The 17,737-nt window shown below is 44.5% G+C and overlaps 1 protein-coding gene across 1 annotated transcript in view; it reads left to right on the top strand.

The window, feature by feature from the left end:
* Positions 1-17,737, top strand: part of PLEKHG1 (pleckstrin homology and RhoGEF domain containing G1) — an 87,048-nt gene that overhangs the window by 65,138 nt on the left and 4,173 nt on the right. Inside the window, exons 10-14 of the mRNA XM_060168067.1 lie at positions 2,721-2,754; positions 5,124-5,219; positions 6,819-6,857; positions 8,795-8,817; positions 13,195-14,815. Of these exons, the coding sequence (XP_060024050.1) occupies positions 2,721-2,754; positions 5,124-5,219; positions 6,819-6,857; positions 8,795-8,817; positions 13,195-14,815 (1,813 nt within the window). The remainder of the gene's footprint in view (positions 1-2,720; positions 2,755-5,123; positions 5,220-6,818; positions 6,858-8,794; positions 8,818-13,194; positions 14,816-17,737) is intronic.

The raw sequence follows: 17,737 nt of genomic DNA, 5'->3' as shown, positions 1-17,737 counted from the left end.
TTGCTTCATGGTTAGTCACTTGTTTGCTGGCCTTGTCACTGGCAATGCCCTTCTGAGCAATGGCAGTGTGTCTTTGATATGCCCCACCTGTTGTTTACCTGTCCCTGGGAAAATCAAAACTGCCAAAGGGCTTCTGAAAATCAGTTATTGGCCATTACAAAGTGAAACTAGGCTACAGACCTTCCTCTTTCTCCCACACTAGGGGTGTGTATTCCAAGCAGTTTTCCCTTTATGTTTTATAATGGTTAATAGAGTCACAGTAGAATTGTGGTTTTTTGGTCCAAGTTCCTGACCCTTTTAGGTGTAAATAGATGTAAACATTCTATTTTTTTTTAGCTACAGCTTCTTGAGCACACATACACTGTGCTGAGTACTTTATATTCTTATTTCACCCTTAGCAAAGCACCTTATGAGAAAGGTCTTATTCTCCCCATTCTAGAGAAATAAAAACAGAGGCTCAGAGACGGAAAGTAAACTGCCCAAGTTTATGCAACTAGTATACGACTGAGCCCAGATTCAAACCCAGTTCTTCCTGGATCCAAAGTTGATCTTAACCACGTTATTCCTAGGGAAAATGAAAGCACACTTATTTAATATACTTTATCCACCATGAGCTAATGATAATTTTCTATTTTATTTAAGCAGGATTATTACTAAGTTGAAGTTTTCTCTCTTCTCAAGACTGTTTCTTAAGTTATTTTCTTGAAGCTTTCAAACTATATTTACTCCTATCAAATAAAAGAATTACATAATGGGAACAAACATCAAAAAATGTACCACCGGGCTTCCCTGGTGGCGCAGTGGTTGAGAGTCCTTCTGCCGATGCAGGGGACACAGGTTCGTGCCCCGGTCCGGGAAGATCCCACATGCCGCGGAGCGGCTGGGCCCGTGAGCCATGGCCGCTGAGCCTGCACGTCCGGAGCCTGTGCTCCGCAACGGGAGAGGCCACGGCAGTGAGAGGCCCGCGTACTAAAAAAAAAAGATGTACCACAGTTCTACTGTTGACACAGCTGCAGAGGTTAGGTTCCTCGTAACCTCCTTCCATTCCTTTAATTCAGTGATAGTCTCTGGCTGACCCCTAGTGGGAAAATGTGGGAATAGACTTTTTTTGAATTAAACGTCAAGACCAGGAAAAAAAATACTGAGCTCTCAAAGTCAAGTTTATGGATACCAGGAATCTTGCTGGGAATTAGCCATATGGCCCATCTGTATACGTGGCATATAAACTAAATTTCATCCAGATTAGTTGGGAATAAGGTTCAGGTAGAGACTGTTGCATTTTATATATTCGCATGGTCCTGCCAATGCACTTCACGGAAACTGAGCTAACGTTTGTGTCTGAAATTAACTTCAACTAGTAACCTCAAACTCTGAATGTATGATAGAAATATCAGTGTCATAAAAATCTAAGCATTTGTTTTCTCAAAACTCAGATGACTGCATTGTTTTGTGGTTTTTTTGTTTTTTTTTTTTTGGTTGCCCCTAAGCCCAGACATTTTTACTGTGATATCATCACATACTGTGACAAAGTATTAGTAAAATTATTTTTAAAGTTATTTTTAGCATAACGTTTGTAGGTTCCATTACACTACCTTGAAAAATGAAAATGACATGAAAGAGGCGAGAAAACCTACCTAGTTTTTTTCTTCTTTGAATCCTCAGCAAGATGATTCATGTTAAGGCCATTAACTTTTCTTTTCACTGTTCCCTATACATTGATAACATATGGCAATAATTACACAAAAAGAAGCCTCAAAGCAATAAAGTTCAGAAGCTCGGGGGTTGAGTTGGGGAGAAATTTGTATGCAGAAAAAGCAAGAGTCAAGGTCATCAGGGCCAGTCCCCTGCGGGAGTAAATGGTAACTAACTTGGGTTGAGTGCCTGTCATTTGGTCCTGGTAGCAACTTTGAAAGGTCGCTCCTATCTTACCATCTTAAGGTCGAAGAAACACATGCAGGAATATGAGAGCACCTGCCTAGTTAAGTGCTAAAGCCAGGATCACAAACCATGTCCTCCAGGGTCCTTCTCCCACACCGCAGCTCTTTCTCCCCCTCTGGGAGATTCTAGGGCACACACAAGTGATGGTTGGTACAGGGGTGCTGGGAGAGTCAGCTGATGATAATCGCATAATATTTGGAAGGACAGGGGAACTGTCCAGCAACTAGTTTGCATTCAGCTCAGAAGACTTATAATGCCCCAAAGATACGGGGAGGGCTGCTGGTGTAGGTCCCAGGCCCTGTCCCTTGAGCCTTCGGCTCCATAGATCAGGGCTGGATTCAGTAGACTAGGGTTGGGTAGCAGGAATCTAGATTTTGATACGCTGCTCAGCCAGGTTTTTGAACCTTCAGTGAAAGTTTCTCTCTCTCCCTCTCATTTTCCCTTCCTCCTCCTACACCTCCCTGCCTGTGCCTCCTTCCCCTTCCCTCCCGCTCCTTCCCTCCCTCCTTCCCTTCCTTCTTTCTCTCCAGGTGAGGCTGTAAGCTTAGCTCTGGGGCACCAGTGGTGCAGCAGCCATCACCCACACGAGGACGGATGCTCATCTGCTGGAATCCCTTGAACTATGTGTTAATGCCTAAAAGAAATGAGTTTTGGTTTTGTTTTTTTTTAAGCTTTTCCAAAACCACTCACTCAGGTGGGATAAGACCCGTATTAGGATTGGTAGTTTAAAGAAGAAACAGAAAAAGGTCATTGCAATTATAGCTACACCTTCTTTCTTTCAGGCCAAGCAAGCAATACTTGAAATGGATGCCGTTCGTAAGTTTTGTTTTCTACACAATTTGAAATCTCATCGTCTCCTCGTCTCTCTCAAGTTTCTACAAGTTTATGGCAAATGTCCATTTTGAGAAAGTAGCAGCTCTCTATTCACTGTTTTAACAAACAGAGCCAGCAGACAGTATACCCTCTTTCTAACCCATTGGCTTGTTTCTACAATAATTTCTCGGTTCATCTGTGAGCTCCCCGACGGCTTGCCGCTGGTCTCTGCATCAACTCACAATGTAAGATATGCTTCCAGGGTCACCCTTGCCTCACCTCTGCCACCACCAAAAATGATGGTCCCACAATGCATTTCCCACCTCCCTCCATTAGCGGAAAATCTATGTTGATTTTCTGCCATAATCATGCTAACTAGATAGGTATTGGTTTTCCAGATGCAGGTCACATTTTAAAATCACAACTGCCCTACATATGTTATTGTGTCTCTGGACTTCTCATAGCAGTCAGAGAATAAATATAAGTGAGGTCTTATAAAATAAGACCTGTTCGAAGCACTTATCACATCCTTGTGATCTCCCAGATTAAATAGAATTTAAAAAGAAGCAATAGCTTTAAAGACTTACAGCCAGGTCTGACAGAAACTTTTACTTAAAACTTTCTAAATAACTTACTTTTGAGGAATCTTTCCCCAAGAGCAAACGCTGATTCACCTACCCCACCCTACCCCAGCCCACCCCCCAGCCTGCTGGTTGTTAATTCTCCAGGGGGGGAAAAATAAAGAAACATTACTGAAGTAGAAAAATGAACACCGCCACTGTCACTGAGATTCCCCACTGCGTGTCCGTGAGATCCCGAGAAATGATGCAAGGTGATCCCCACCAGAGAGCTGGGCTGGGGCTCCTTGCCCTGTGTTCTCTGAAGCCGCTTATTTTATTCAGTGGAAATCTCTCGAAGATTCTTTTTACTGAGGTATCGTTGATTTACAGCATTATATAAGTTACACGTGTACAACAGTTTTTAAAGATTATACTCTAGTTGCAGTTATTATGAAATATTAGCTATATTTCCTCCGCTGCACAATATACCCCTTATTTCTTCTATAAATATATATATATATATAATGTATATAATATATCTGGGCGCTCTGAAGCGAACGCAAGGTCATGGATGGGCAGGTGAGAATCAGGAGAAAAGATGGAGGAAGATGGGGATCCAGAGAGGTCAGCTGTTCCATGTGAGCAGCTACATTCAACATTGTTTATTTATTCCCAGGCTCTGAGCTAGCTCTTGGACACCATTAAGATTCTGTGAGCGCACGGAATGATGTGAAGCCTCTAACGGTGCTATGTGCCTCTCTGCCAGGCCAGGCCTGGGCCAGAGCAGCTCAGCCTAGGAAAATAACCTTACTTGCCCTACCCTGACTTTGGTCTCAGCTGGCTGTGAACAGAGCAGGCCAGTCCATTGGACCAAATGGCCTCTGACCCTGGAGAAGTGTATGTGGTCTTTAACAGTCCTCAGAACTTTCTTGCACTTCAGATGCCCTTGAAGGGCCGTAACCCCGATTTGAAGAACGCCGGTCTACGGCCGTGTCCTAAAATTGTTTACCCTCAGGCTTTAGGTGCAGATGATCTTGGAATACGCTGCACTACTTCAGGATTAGACCAGAGTTTCTTAATCCAAAACCTGTGTACCCCTTAGATGAAATAAAATGAAAACCCCCTGTCTGGGAAGAGAACCTAAACCATTCATCACATGTTCAAAGGAGCCACGTCTAGAAAAACATGGAGAGTCGCTGCCCGGGAGGACAGCTTCCACGGGGGCAGGAAGGGCTCGCCTCCCTCCACCGCCACGCCGGGCACCAATGCCTCACAAAATTGCTACCTAGAGGGAATTCTCCATTTGGTTTTACCTTGACAGGGCCTCTGTTGTGGCCCATCACCGCAGTCTGTCAGGGGCCTTGGTAGCAAGTTCAGCTGCAGGGATTTTCATGTTCATGGAATTGACTGACCACTGTGGGTCTTAGAGCTGCAGATGAGTCTGAGTGGGTGTAGGAAGTTATCACACCCTACACATTTGAACTAACTTTCTAGTAAGAGTAGAGCCAATGGTTATAGCTCTTTCTGCCAGAGAGTGAAAAGAAGAGAGTACAGAGAAAGAGTGCCTGTGTGTGCCTGGTGGGTGCTGGGCGGGGTCGGAGGAGGGGTTGCGGGCTAGCTTGCTAACACACTCCAGCAGTCAGTAAACAGAAAGTCTTGAGATGCATATTCAACACGAGTTATGGAAGGAGGGATTCTACCATGCCTGACGAAAAAGAATAAATCCATAGGTATCAAAACAAGTCCTACCCATTTGCTGAGACGTTCCGGAACGCTTCCTTCTTATAGATGCATGTGGTTCTTACGTTACAGATTACCCAGGCTTCTGTTACAGTCCTGAGGGAGAGACAAAAGCCTTTTGTGGCTCTAAAGATGGTTCTGCTTCATATCGGCTAAGAAGAAAATCTGGTAAATAGGATGCGGTAATCAAGATAATTATGGGGCGTTAGTCGTGAAAGTCCCTTTCAGTCTGACAAAAAGGTATATTCTTTCCGGTTTCTGAGCACACCGCCAGTTTGAATACCTTTGAGAATGCCTCCAGGTGGGGCTCTCAAGCTTTGGTTCTAAAACTCTTAACTCTTAATTTTCTACTTAACGTAACTCTCTATTTTCCAGTGAATATAAAAAAACATTGGCCTGCAGGTACTTAAATTCTCTTTACTATCGCTAGTGAAAAATTGTATCCTGTAAATGACGCATCCCAAAGAGTATTCAGACCTAAAATTTTAACACACATTTGCTAAACCAGACTTCGTGTGGTATTCCCTTAGCCCTCGGATTTTTTTTTCCATTTAAATCGGCATTTATTGAGTATCTACCTAATTTCCTGCACTGTACTAAGAACTGGGAATGTACGAATAATACACAGGATTCCTGCTTGCAAGGAGTTTGTAGTCTAGTGGGAGAGTCAAAAAAAGGTTGAATAAATACCAGTTCATACAATGGAGCTGTAGTAGAGGTTGAAAGGAAGAAAGAGCGGGGAGACAAAGAGAGGTGAACCCTCTAGGAAGGAGAGAGAAGGCCGTACAGAGTAGAGGACCAGTACCCCAGATGGGATCTGGGAGCTGAGGAGCCTGATGGGGTGGGAATAGCACATGCAAAGGCCCTGAGACTTGAGCCAGCGTACCTTAGATCAGACAGCTATTGCCAGTTGTTTGGCCTGGCTGCAAGGTGGGCCGGAGGTAGAGGTGGGCAAGGTCAATCGGAAAGAGATGTGGCTGGAAGTACAGATTGGGCCCTGATCGTGGAAGGCCGAGTAGGCCACGCAGAGGGTTTGAACTTTATCCTGCAAGCTATGGAAGGATTTTAAGCAATGAAATGTTTGCCTTTTAAAATGAGAGTTCTGGCTCGATGTGGAAAGTGAAGTAAGCAGGGAGAATTGGTAGGAGGCTGTTCCTCTAGCTTGGGCGAGAGATGGTAAAGGTTTGGAATAAGACAGTGGTGATTGGGGTGGAGGGTTCCTGGGATCCCACAAGACCATGATGGATGAAAACAGGAGAAACTTAAAATGATGTCCTGGTCGCTAACTAGGGAGGGTAATGTGAGTGACAACTAAGATAAGAATCCAAATAGAAGAGCAGATGGGGGAGACTGGTGAGCTGCGACTGGGACGTGTTGAGTTTGCTGGGTCTATGGGCATGTTGGGGACACGTCAGATGGACAGTTGGCATCTGAGACCTGGAGCTTGCGGTAGGGCTCTGGCAGAAGAATATAAAATTGAACATTATCCGCTTATAGGTGGTAGTTAACGCTCAGAACATTGCTCTCCTAGTTGGTAGGGTTGGTTTTCTGTTAGGTGACCCCAGATCGCACAGCTTACTATTTATCCTACAGTTTTGATGGAGGGAATGTCTTGCTGCTAAGTATCTCTAAGCAATCAGGATTTAGGTGAATTTGATAGAAAATTTCTAGAGCTCAATTCATTTGCCCATAAGCTAATAATTCACTTATAGAGAAAAAAACTTGATTTGGTTTTGCAAATGATGCTGGCCTTATCTTTTCGCTCAGAACCTTCCTCAAGATCACATAAAGTTTTGAAGACCAGCGGTAAGTCCTAAAATAACTTTCTTTTTTCATTCTTGTTGATATCCACTAAGTCAAACCATACACAAAAAAAATAAACACAAGATGAATTACAGATTGGCAGATTTGATTAACCCCATTAAAAAATGTAAGGCTGAATGACATAAAACGTTTGCAGCATAGATAATGGGCATAAAAAGATGAATATCTGTGAATGTTGATGTTAAGAAATCCCATATATCAAAAAGAAAGGACAGGGGCTTCCCTGGTGGCACAGTGCTTAAGAATCTGTCTGCCAACGCAGGGGACATGGGTTCGAGCCCTGGTCCGGGAAGATCCCACATGCCACGGAGCAACTAAGCCTGTGCACCACAACTACTGAGCCTGCGCTCTAGAGCCCGCGAGCCACAGCTACTGAAGCCCGCATGCCTAGAGCCTGTGCTCCGCAACAAGAGAAGCCATCGCAATGAGAAGCCCGCGCACCGCAACGAAGAGTAGCCCCTGCTCTCTGCAACTAGAGAAAGCCCGTGCACAACAACAAAGACACAACGCAGCCAAAAATTTAATTAATTAATTAAATCTATTTTAAAAATGGACAAAGGACTCTTTTTCTAATAAATTTATTATATTATATTTATTTAGTGTTTCTGGCTGCGTTGGGTTTTCGTTGCTGCGCCCAGCATGTGGGCTCAGTAGATGTGGACTCTTTTTTGAAAGGCAGAGAATATAATCAGGCAGTTTCACAGAAGAAACACAAACTGCCAATAAAATTTACAAATGGTCACCTGTATTAGTGATCAGAAAAATCATACATTTCAGTGAGATAAATGGAGAGGAGAAAGCTGTGGGCTTGGCCAAAGAAAAGAAAAACAGGCACTCTGAAACTGTTGGTGTATAAATTTCTGCAACCTTTTTGGAGCAAAATTTGTTAATGCCCATTTAAATTGAAAATGTGTATTTGCTCTTGAACCAAAAATTTCAAATTTTTCACCCATAGAAATTTCACAACGTACACTTCCTGTATAGAAGTGCTCACCCAAGTGAGCACAGATCTATGAGTATCTGTGTTCTTTGCAGAGTTTATATAACAAGACACCACATAAAATGCCCATCTAGTGGGAAATAGTTTTAAAAGTTGTAGTAAATTCTGGAATACTGCATGGAATATTCTGCAGCTATCAAAAAGAATCAAGTACATATCTGTCTACTGATAAGAGTGTCTACATATATTTAGCAGGAAATTCAATATTGCAACTTTAAGAGCAAAAAAACTGTGCATTGTTGTGGGATTGGGGCAGTGGGCATGGGACCTGGGAAGATGAACATCAAACTTTTAAGTGTGGCTACCTCTGCAGGGTGGAATTTGTGGAGAGGGTTTGATCACTTTTTACTTTAAATGCTTCTGTAATTAAACAGTGTTGAAAGATGAGACACACATGATCAGAGTATCGTAAGGGTATATATGAGGATGTGGCTAGTAAATCTCTCCCCACAATTCCTCTTGCACCCTCCTTAGCACAGGGCCAAGGTGACCCTGTTGATAAATGCTATATCTTCAATGAAAGCCAATAGAATATTTAAAGATTAACAGAAGCATAATCTTATGTTTAAGTGAGTTTCATGGCTTAGGGCATGTGGATTATTTTTTCAGGTAATATATATTTGGGTGGGGGGAAGCTTTTGAAACGTATTAATATGAATTGGTCCATTGCTCTCAGGGATTTAAGGAAGATACTTATCACTCAGATACATGTATGGTTGTTTTACATGTAGTACAAGATCTATACTTGGATAACTGAGAGGCATTTTCTAAAAGTTAGGTCTCAAGAGCCCAGAGATGCTTGGGCTTCAATTATTAACAATAAGTTTAAAAGCCCTATAAAATATGAGTGCTTACCTATGTATGAGAGAGACATTTTTAATCCTCAAACTTAAAAAATAAAAAAACTTTTATTTTTCAGAAACAGCACAAGACATCCAAAAGGTAAGTACTATTGACATTTCTTATTTTGAAATGTTTACTTTAGGTGCCCTTTATACCTACCCTTTCCTTATATGTCTCATCTCCAGCTAATCGTCCAAGTGTAAACAATTATTTTGCATGTTGAAATAGATTTAAGTTAGGGCTTGTCCTTATCAACTCTCCCTCCACCTCACCACCCCAGCTTCATCTCTCAGAACCAAGGCAATGATTTCTTCATCCTTCTGCCCCACCTCTCTATTCAGAAGCTATTACCTTAAGATGTAACACCCGGGCTTCCCTGGTGGCGCAGTGGTTAAGAATCCGCCTGCCAATGCAGGGAACACGGGTTCGAGCCCTGGTCCGGGAAGATCCCGCATGCCATGAAGCAACTAAGCCCATGTGCCACAACTACTGAGCCTGCACTCTAGAGCCCGTGAACCACAACTACTGAGCCTGCGTGCTGCAACTACTGAAGCCTGCGCGCCTAGAGCCCGTGCTCCGCAACAAGAGAAGCCATCACAATGAGAAGCCCAGGCACCTCAACGAAGAGTAGCCCCCGCTCACTGAAACTAGAGAAAGCCTGTGTGCAGCGACGAAGACCCCAACACAGCCAAAAATAAAATAATAAAATAAATTAATTAAAAAAAAAGATGTAACACCCACGCAGGGCTAGTGTGGTGCACCCCACATTGCCCTGTGCCTCTGTGCATATAAGACTGAGGCTCTTGCTTCCTGAGTATTTGCTCCCTTTTCAAAGCATCAGACTTCAATCACAAAGATCCCCGTCTAAGAATATGGTCCTGCTGCTGGTATAAGAGGTGTGATCGTATGTGGTATAATGAAACTTCACTATATCAAGCTTTGATTTTTCTCCCTCCAATAAAAGGTTAGGAGAGGCAGAATAAAAATGGTATGTTGTATTAGAAGATGTATATTCAAATTTATTACCTACGAACAATGCCTATTGTATCCTGACCTGGGCAAACCACATCCAGTATGCCTACTGATCTTACTTAGCCTAACTGGCTTACTTAACAGTGCTTAGGGGACTGAGCGCAGCTTCTTACTTCATGCTCTGTAACTGTAGCAACGCGGCTGTGAACATCTCCCCCGCGATTCTATGTGCTCCACTCCTTGGCACAGGGCCAAAGTGACCCTGTTAATAAATAATGTATCTTTCAGTTTAGACGCCTAAATGTCTAAAAATCAACATGGTCTTATCTCTAAGCTATTTGCGTAAAATTACGGCATGTGGATTTTTTTCAGGTAGTACATATTTCTGTTTGGAAGCTTTTGAAATTTATTAACATGAATTGGTTCATTGTCCTGAAATATGGCATGAGATTTTGATTTTTTTAATGTACTTTGTTTTCATAAACAAACACTGGAACGGTGCCCTTGTAAGGCAGCCAAGCTATGATCACGGAGCAAGCCTGGCTTAGTACCAGCTAGGGGAATCGCTCTATTAGTCCTAGAGATACAATCTCAAGAGCTTCTCGGAAACTTTCTACGATAGTGATCGAGTCAAGTCCCCATATGGGGACTAACTAAACCTTATACAATCTGAAGACAAGAAAGAAAGAAAACACCAATGTACTTTTTTCTTAGTGGTAAAATTCCATCTCCTAACAAAAATGAATGTATACTAAATGCAGGGAGAGATTAAAGAGATAAAGAGATTAACGTTTCTCCTAGAATATACCTTCTAAAGCCGTGTTTGTGTGTGTGTGCATGTGTGTATAGAGCGAGAGATAGAGGGAAGGAGAGAGGGAGAGAGATTTAGCTCATATAGAAACTGAGGATTAAGACATGGGTTCAAATCCATTTCTGCCGTTTATAAGCTGTATGACTGTATGCAAGTTGTTAAACCTTACCAAGACTTAGTTTCCTAATTTATGGAATTGTTGTAAAGATTAAATGTGATATGTTTTTTAATGTGCTTAGTACAGTATTTGGCACAAAACAAGTGCCCCATAAATTAGCTCTTATTATGTGATTATTAAGTAACCATAATGCTGAGAATGTGGAAAACTGTTCATCACGAGGGATCTACACTACATACTTCTGTGCTGTGTCCAATCCATATACTGATTATTTCTAAATCTAACAGCTTCCTCAGTTCTCCTGATGATTTATTTGATATAAAATTTCACCTTCCAAATTACTGCTAACTTCACTTCAAGTGTAGTTACCTTTTGGGAATTCCCTGGCAGTCCAGTGGTTAGGACTCTGCACTTCCACTGCGGGGGACACGGGTTTGATCCCTGGTTGGGGAAATAAGATCCCGCAAGCCACGCAGCGTGGCTGAACAAACAAACAAAAAAAGTGTAGTTACCTTAAAAATATACTTTGATATTAACAATTCGGGGTTTCTAATTTTCTAAAATGTCTGGGAATGTTTCTGGAATGAAAGATTTTAAGAAGGTATTACTTCTGGCTGTTCACAGAATTGTTTTGTTACACTTCCACAGTGTTTGATCATGATTTAACTAGCTAATACTAACTTGTTTTATTTTATAAAATGTAGTTACTGCGTACCTATATTTTATAAATATTTTACCAGTGCAGTCTGAGTAAGAGGAAAAGGGAGAGATATTAAAGGGTAAAGAAAAAAAACAGAAGAGCCAAAATATAATATGTATATATTTGTATGTGTGCACATATATCTATATGTGTGTGTATTCATTTATTCCTAGTCTTCAAATAGTCCACTTTTTTTTTTTTTTTTTTTTTTTTGCGGTATGTGGGCCTCTCACTGTTGTGGCCTCTCCCGTTGCGGAGCACAGGCTCCGGACGCGCAGGCTCAGCGGCCATGGCTCACGAGCCCAGCCGCTCCGCGGCATGTGGGATCTCCCCGGACCGGGGCACGAACCCGCGTCCCCTGCATCGGCAGGCGGACTCTCAACCACTGCACCACCAGGGAAGCCCCACATTTTTACTATTTGAAAAAAGTGAACAAAAGATTCAATGACTAATTAGATGTTTTTAGCTTTAAATTTTTAATAGAAAAACAACATTCAGGATAAAATTTTATCTTTGCCCTCCCTGATAGACAGACAGGCAGGTAAGCAGACAGACAGACATATTAATAGGTGGATATTCCAAGGTAATATGTATCCCAATTTCATTGATCAGTGACGAAAAATTCTTGCTAATTTGACATTTCCAATAGGTTACTATAGTGTTTTGACCAGAAAATATACCCCTGGTACTAATTAGTTTGAACCTGTCTTAACCCTTTCAAATCTTTGAAGCTAATCCCAGTACCCACAGAGGGCATCAGAGGGCAGTCCACTCCCTGTCTGCACAGTTGAGCTCCATCAGGAAAGGTTCCAAGTTATAACAGACCCATTGTTTTCTCTGATTAAAAATCATTAATGTCACTCATATTTTACTCCCTAATTGGCATCTAAATATTGCTTAATTAAATGTATTTTGAAAGAAAGTAGAAATTTCATTAGCTCAGTAGTGGATTAAATTAAATTCCTGCAACAAAGGCTCTTTTGCCTAGAATCTATAAACCAAGGCACTGCTGATCAGGTTCATGCAGGTCTGCAGATTTAAAGGAAAACCCTTGGGGGTCTGCAGTCAGATCACCGACAGGGGTGTTTCTCGTAGACCGGAAACCACAGTAAGACCGCTAAGAATCAAACCCCAAATAGAAATCAGATACCATGGCCCTTGACACCTATATATGTTCATTTATATAATGTTATTTACGGAGAACACATCGGAATTATTAGAAATATCTAAGAGTTTTCTGTATTTAGCCAATTCCCTGCAGTGGGGAAAGGTATTTGGAGTCAAACCTGGGTTTACATGCTAGCCTTTCCACTGCTGGGGGAAAACGTGTTACTGAATCCTAAGAGCCTAGATTTCCTTACTGTGAAACTGGTACATTCATATCTAATCCAAAGAGTGATTGTGAACGTTAAGTTTGGAGAATGTCTTCAAATGGCCTAGCCTATTTCTAAGCAAATATCAGTTCCTGTCCTTTCTGCTCCTTTTGCAAAAAATCTGATGTGCTTTTCAACACAGTTAAAATCAACAATGTTTGGGCCTCCCTGGTGGCGCAGTGGTTGAGAGTCCGCCTGCCGATGCAGGGGATGCGGGTTCGTGCCCCGGTCTGGGAAGATCCCACATGCCGCGGAGCCTCTGGGCCCGTGAGCCATGGCCGCTGAGCCTGCGCGTCTGGAGCCTGTGCTCCGCAACGGGAGAGGCCCCAACAGTGGGAGGCCCGCGTACCGCAAAAAAAAAAAAATCAACAATGTTTACTGATCATTTTCTTTAAGAATATCACGGTCTAGGGGGAGAGGCAATGTGTAAATACAGGAGAACATCCTAAGTTATATGTCCTGTGGTGCTACAATTCAATCGATATGTCTCTATCCTCCTCAGGTTTCCAGAGAGGAAGGGTCTCCCCAGCTGACTTCAGCAGGGCCGTCTCCTGCCCAGAGGAACAGTCAACCGAGCAGTTCTGCCATTATCAGCGTGCTTCGCGGGGGCGGGGCCGTCAGAAGCATCTGGACGGACCACCAGATCCGGCAAGCCTTGTTCCCCAGTCGGCGGTCTCCGCAGGAGAATGAGGAGGACGAAGATGATTATCAGATGTTCCTGCCATCCTTCTCCCCTTCAGATCTGAACTCTGCCCGACTGTGTGAGGACAGCACTTCCAGTCGACCTTGCAGTTGGCACATGGGACAGGTCGAGTCCTCGGAGACCCCCAGCTCTGGCCACAGGGTTGTGCGGCGGGCCAGCAGTGCTGGCGAGAGCAACACGTGTCCCCCTGACATGAGAAATAGGGACAGTGACAGCCCTCAGTACAGCTCCCGAAGGGAACTGCAGAATGACCCTAAAACAGAGGGGCTGGACGGGATGACTCCCTTCGGGTCCTCTGTAGAGTTGACGATTGATGACATAGACCATGTCTATGATAACATAAGTTATGAGGACTTGAAACTGATGGTAGCTAAACGGGAAGAAGCTGAAGCCCCTCCCCCCAAATCAGCCAGGGACTCTGCTCGCCCCAAGAGCACCCCGGAGCTGGCCTTCTCAAAGAGGCCGACAAGCCCAGAGAAGAGCCCTCTGCACCCCCAGAGAGATGGTGCCTCCCCAGGCCGGGAGGCGTGGAACCAAAGCTCACGCGAACTCCAGGTGGCGGAGGAGAACGTCTACGACACCATCGGGCTCCCAGAGGCGCCCTCCCAGGACTTCAAGTGCAGCAGCCTAAAACGTCCCAAGAGGAGCACCTTCCTGGGCCTGGAGGCCGACCTGGGGTGCTGTGACAGTCTGAGGGCCTCTGTTTCCCAGGACAGCCTCCAGTTCAGCGAGGACGAGGCGCCCTACCCCCCGGGACCCTCCGGTAACGATTATCTGAGTTTGTTCTATAACTCCTTCGGCTGCAACTTGTCCATAGCGGATGGGTCCATCTCCGATAAACTGTCTGAAGAAGTAGATGAGATCTGGAATGACCTGGAAAATTACATCAAGAAAAACGAAGTCAAAGCCAGAGACCGGCTCCTGGCGGCGTTTCCCGTTAGCAAAGACGACGTGCAGGAGCGGCCGCTGGCGGGCAGCGCCCCAGAGCTGGGCGCGCGCTCCCCACGTTCCCTGCCCGCGGGCCGGGCCCCCCTCGTGCCGCCCAGAGACAGGCCGGGGCCGGTCTCCTGCACGCTTGACCTAACCCCGGCCTCCAAAGACGGCTCCTGCCTGAGTCTCCACCGGCTGTCGCTGGTCAGTGACCTGCCGCCCGTGGAGAGTCCCTACGACGTGGCCAGCAGCAGCCCGTCCCCTGCAGACCTGAAGAACCCTGACCCCGGCATGGACACCGCAGACAAGACCAGGAGCAGGGTTTTCCTGATGGCCAGGCAGTACAGTCAGAAGATCAAGAAGGCAAATCAGCTGTTAAAGGTGAAAAGCCCGGAGCTGGAGCAGCCGCCTGGCAGCCACGTGCAGAAGCAGGTTCCCAGGGACCTGGCGGCCATCCTAGAAGAAAAGAAGCAGGGCGGGCCCGCCATCGGTATGTCTCCCGTGCTGCCCTTCTCCTTCCGAGGACTGGGAGAGAGCCGTGTTCTGGTTCTCAGTGTCCTTAGCACCGTGAGGGTGCTGTCACCCAGATGTTCATTCTCACAGAGAGACCCCAGACTCACTGACGCACAGATGAGGCCAGCCCTGCACCCACCACATCTCACCAGTGGGAGGCGATTGGGTCTGGAGGGTTTCCTGGTGTCTGTGACATCATCACTCCAGATATGATATTTGAAGCAGTGTTCTCTAATATAATCTAGAGCTGAAACATAGCCGTCAGGTTCCGTTTCAGTGTGTTAGGAGGGGTAGCTGGGTAGCAGGGTAGGAGTTTAAGGTTTGGACGAATACGGAATAGGATTGCTCTTTGCTCCGGAATCCTAACAAAAACGCCTACTCATCCTAACAAAGACAAAAAGGAGGCCTTTTTGCATGTTTTTTTTTAGCTGTTCACACTGTAACAGCTAACAGCTGTAACTCGGCTGTTTTCTCATGTGTTACATTTTCTAGTTGCTTTTTTGGAATAGCTGCTGTAATGCATTTAATACCATCTCATTTGGTATTCTCCTGTATGCTTCCAAGAAGTTTAATTCTTTGAGTCAAGCCTCCTTTTTGGGCAGAAGCAAACCAGGATCACGTGCGTGATATTGGTACCATTAGGGTTTAGGAATGAGAGGATCACAGCTTGACTTTTCCTCTATTGTAAAGAAGTACATATCCCCTGGGTAGATTACATAGGGTTCTCAGTGGAAGGGCATGATGTGAATTCAGCACTGGATTGTCATGGAAAGAAAAAAAAACCTGAGGGTGCTGACTCTCCCCTGAGGAGTTTTCCACCTCCAGACCCAGAGAGATTTCTGAGATTAGGGCCCAGGAACTGAATTTTTTTTTTTAAGTGTGGACTTTTGATCCTGTTTTAAGAATCCCAGCCCTAGATCTTCTGACAAAGCATCGTCTCTGTATCAAGTGAGAAGAGACAGTTCTCCAATTAAAAATAAAAACCAGATGGCTCAGTATCAGGGCATGTTTCGTTGGTTAGCTTGGTGGCGGCATGGCTCATCTGGCCAACTCGATGACACCTACCTCCTTTCTTTGGGACTGCTCTCTTAGGTGGAAAGCAGAGAATCAGAGGGGGTATCCAAGTCCTAAATGGACTCACAAGTTGCATGACAAGAATCTGTAGGGAAAAACAGTTGTTTTAAGTTTGGGAGTATTTAAGAATTACCTAAGTTTACTCTTTTTCCAGAGCTAATAGCACAGTAATATTTCTTAACACATAGGGAAGTGAAGCCCTGGAAATGTTACCTGAAGGATTTTACAGACCCTCTGTGACTTGGCCTTCTTTTTAAGTTAGATAAAGGTTAAATGTGATTTTTATATGAATGTGAGAGACTAGATCGCATATATTTTTCTCCTTGCAATAATATGCTTGAATTAGTCCCTTTTCCAACGCGAGTGTTGCTAAACTGTTGTTACACACAGAAAAAGTGACTGAGTTCCAGCTGCAGGCGGACTGTTTTGGAGTACAGATGGCACTAGAAGCGGTAGTGTGTTGGCAATGAAACCACTGACTGAATCTGGGCTAGGGTGCCTCAGAATGAGAGAAAATATAATACTGAGGTTTCCGATGATGATGGATTGATGAAGCCAGCAGACTGTTGTTTAAAAAGTGGTAATTGCCTGAGGCCGGTTGTTTGGAATGTGGACCATCCATTAACATGCAAAGCTCCAACCCTGGTAGAAGCAAGGTCTTCAATACTGAATCATTAGGGCTTACAACTACCTTGAATAGTCTTTTTTACCCACCTTTTAAGTATGAATAGATTTCCCTTTGGGGTTTTCTTTTGCTTCCCCCTCCCCTTTTTGTTTGTTATTTCTGTTTTGGCTACTCGTGTCTTCTTGGGCTCCTGTAGGATCATAGCTCTGTGTCTGGGCCCTTTCTTGACATGGTGGGCTACTATCGACATTCTCTCCAAGAGAAGATCTCTCCAGAGTCATCTTCTGAGCCAGCCAGTGTCTCCCCCTGCTGGCTGGCAGGAGCGTGTCCCTAGGGCCTGCCATCTCTCAGACCTGAAGAATCTTCCATCTGGGTGGATCGAGACCACTTCCTGTGCCCACCAGGCTTTCAATCAGTTGACGTGATGACTCCTTTTCTCTCTCTTGTTTATCTGGGCACAGGACATCGTAATCGAATGGACCGATTCTCCAGACTTCTCCGTATGGGCCTTGCCACTTTGCCAGGAGCTTGCTCTCGGTGTTGTGCGGAAGGAGGGGCGCCCTATTCACCTGCTGAAACTCTCCAGCACCTTTATTGAACGCTCCAGCCGGGGTCTACAGGCCCTGGGCCAGACTTCCGCCTGTAAATCACCCAACCAGGTCTAGCCCCTCCCACCTTTTGGAGCCTGTTGCGGCATGCCGGCCATCTTGTCCCATTATGCCTCACTCCTGACAGTCTTTGAGGCCAAGGAAGCCTTTGGGGTCCCCCCCCCACTCCTTGTTTTTTTGGTGATGTTCTCTGTGGGAGAAAACTCCATACAGGCTTGAGGAATGTTCCTCCTTGTGTAAAGTAGGGAAGGCAAGATAACATTTTATGCTTTGCGCTGCATCACAAGCAACATCAGAAATGTTGATTTTAATCTCTGTCTTGAGAACAGTAGAGTTCATACTTCTCTCAACAAGGATCACTTCAAATTTTTATCTGGAATGATAAGAATTCTACCTTCTAAACTTACAAAAGAGGAATAAACCAGAGATAGCCCTGACATTGTCGCATCACGATAATGTACATGTTCTATAAGGACTATGAATGCCAGAACTAAGAGTGAGGGGGAATTTTGATCCAGCTGACTAATACTAAGCTTTTTAGGCTAGAAGTGTCATCTTGGGCCGGCTGTTTCCTGTACATCTGACTAAGGGT

This window comes from Lagenorhynchus albirostris, chromosome 12 (genome assembly GCF_949774975.1).
Source record: "Lagenorhynchus albirostris chromosome 12, mLagAlb1.1, whole genome shotgun sequence".
NCBI classification, from domain to species: Eukaryota; Metazoa; Chordata; class Mammalia; order Artiodactyla; family Delphinidae; genus Lagenorhynchus; species Lagenorhynchus albirostris.
This window is presented reverse-complemented; position numbering and strand designations above follow the sequence as displayed.